The 2,712-nt window shown below is 47.4% G+C and overlaps 1 protein-coding gene across 1 annotated transcript in view; it reads left to right on the forward strand.

Moving 5' to 3' along the window:
* Positions 1 to 103: 103 nt before the first annotated feature.
* LOC105526969 (RNA-binding protein Nova-2-like) overlaps positions 104 to 2,712 on the forward strand; it is a 35,590-nt gene continuing 32,981 nt past the window's right edge. Inside the window, exon 1 of the mRNA XM_011963150.1 lies at positions 104 to 236. Within this exon, the coding sequence (XP_011818540.1) occupies positions 104 to 236 (133 nt within the window). The remainder of the gene's footprint in view (positions 237 to 2,712) is intronic.

The following is a 2,712-nucleotide window of genomic DNA, read 5'->3' on the forward strand; positions in this document are numbered from 1 at the left end:
TGCCCGACCACAAACGTCACTCTTAGTCTAGAGTTGCTTCTGCTGTTTCATACAAAAATTCTCAGGCACAGTTTGAAGAAGTACAAGAGAGAGGGGGCAGAAAATGGGGAAGAAGGTGACCCCAGTTTTCTTCAGAGAAGATGAATACCTTCCACCCTCAGAGGGAAGCGGAGAAGATGCTCTGGCTGGAGAGAAGATAGGGAGTGAAATTGAAGATGCAGAGAGAGGATGGAGTCGTAGGGATTAGTGAGAATTCCCTCCCCATCTTTCTGAGCCTTCCAGGGATAAAGTACCCCATATCTGTGACAAGTTTAGGGTGAGGGTGGGGAAAAGGACATCTCCGTGAGTCCATGGAAGAGAATGAATTCAGTAGGGTCCAGGATGATTGGTAGGAAGGCACCCAGAGAGGGGTTAATTACCTAATAGGCTTAATGGTCTGATTAAGCAAGTTTAAGAGGATTGCCTTGGTTTCAGGGAAACTCCTTAATTCTGGACCCTTCCCCATGCCTGCAAAGCCACATCTAGCCCCTCTTCCTACACCTCCATCTTAAACACATAAGGAAACAGAAACAGAACTTTCATCTTAAGAGACCAGGCAGAGGCTGGGTGTGGTGGTTCACGCCTGTAATCCCAACACTTTGGGAGGCTGAGGCAGGCAGATCCCTTGAGCTCAGGAGTTCAAGACCAGCCTGAGCAATGTGGCAAAACCCTGTCTCTACAGAAAACTTTAAAATTACCTAGGAGTGGTGGCATGCGCCTGTAGTCCCAGCTACTTGGGAGGCTGAGGCAGGAGGATCGTGTGAGCCCAGGAGGTCGAGGCAGCAGTGAGCTGTGATGGCACCACTGCACTCCAGCCTGGGCGACAGAGAGAAATCAGGGAGAGTTAGAGCAGTTTCTCTTTTATCTGTTCTATATGTTGAGGTTTTACGTGAGACATTGAAAATAGGCTTCCTGGCTGGGCTCTGTGGCTCACCCCTGTAATCTCAGCACTTTGAGAGGCCAAGGTTTGAGACTAGCCTGGCTAACATGGTGAAACCCCGTCTCTACTAAAAAAAAAAAAATAGCTGGGCGTGGTTGTGAGCACCTGTAATCCCAGCTACTCAGGAGGCTGAGGCAGGAGAATCGCTTGAACCAGGGAGGTAGAGGTTTCAGTGAGCCGAGATCACACCACCACACTCCAGCGTGGGCAACAGAGCAAAACTCCATCTCAAAAAAAAAAAAAAGTGACCGCAAGGATAATACTAACAATAGCTACCTATATTATTGTTTAATGCCTCACGTGCAATTTCTTGTCATTCTCCCAACATGCTATGATGGAATAATAATAATCAGTTATAATAATGGCTAGACTTATGATACTACAGTATGCCAGGAATTATCATGGGAAGTGCTTGACATGGATCAATTCCTTAATCCTTACAATTCTATCATCTTAACCCATGTTACGGATGAACAGCTGAGGCACAGAGAAGTTAAGTCACTTGCCCAACGTCACTCAGCTGATAAGCAGCAGAACCATGATGTGAACTCAGGCGGCTGGCTCCATTGTGTGGGGAGACACTAGAATGGACCTTATTTTTGGATGGGGAAACTGAGGCTCAGAGGAGTGAAGGCTTTTCCTGGATGTCCCAGAAAGCAGTGGCCTACTGGGCAGATGAGATTCTTGCCCCTCCTGCCCGCCTCTGGGAGCAGATGGGAGAAATGGAGGAGATGGTGGCAGTTCACACTCGCTTCTGGGCACTGTGAGTGGCTGGCAGATGCTGCTGGGAGGAAAACGAGGCACTGAGGGCAGGAAGACTTCGGTGAAGAGGTTGGATGGAAACTCTAGTCAGGGACTCTTTGCAGAAATAAATGACCCCAGCCTGGCAGGACAATAACAAACGGTGACCCCCCCTTGATACAGATCGTAATTCTTAAGCTGCAATAATAATGGACCCCCGTACTCCTGACTACATTCCCACCTCTGTCAACCCCCAAAAATAAAAACCCATATACAGACACATATACATATCTCACACCCTCAACATAGCTTACACCAGCCAGATCTTGCTCCTAACATCCCTCTTTTTTTCTTTTTTTTTCTTTTTTTTTTTTTTTTTTTTTTTGAGACAGGGACTTACTCTGTTGCCCAGGCTGGAGTGTAGTGGTGCAATCATGGCTCAATGCAACCTTGACCTCTCAGGATCAGGTGATGATCCCATCTCAGCTTCCCCAGTAGCTGGAACTACAGGTGTGCACCACCACACCTGACTAATTCTTTGAATTTTTTTGTAGAGACAGGGTCTTGCTATGTTGCCCAGGCTAGTCTCAAATTCTTGATCTCAGGCGATCCACTCGCTTCATCCTCTCAAGGTGCTGGGATTACAGGTGTGAGCCACTATTCCCAGCCATATCTCTCATTCTTTGTTTTTGTTGTTGTTGTTTATTTTGTTTTGTTTTGTTCTGTTTTTTGAGACAGAGTCTCACTGTATTGCCCAGACTGGAGTGCAGTGGCGCCATCTCGGCTTACTGCAACCTCCATCTCCCTAGTTCAAGCAATTCTCGTACCTCGGCCTTCTGAGTAGTTGGGATTACAGGCATGCGCCGCCATGCCCGGCTGATTTTTATATTTTTAGTAAAGATGGGGTTTCATCATGTTGACCAGGCTGATCTCGAACCCCTGACCTCAGGTGATCCACCCACCTCGGCCTCCCAAAGTGCTGGGATTACAAG

This window comes from Colobus angolensis, unplaced genomic scaffold (genome assembly GCF_000951035.1).
Source record: "Colobus angolensis palliatus isolate OR3802 unplaced genomic scaffold, Cang.pa_1.0 Scaffold60, whole genome shotgun sequence".
NCBI classification, from domain to species: domain Eukaryota; kingdom Metazoa; phylum Chordata; class Mammalia; order Primates; family Cercopithecidae; genus Colobus; species Colobus angolensis.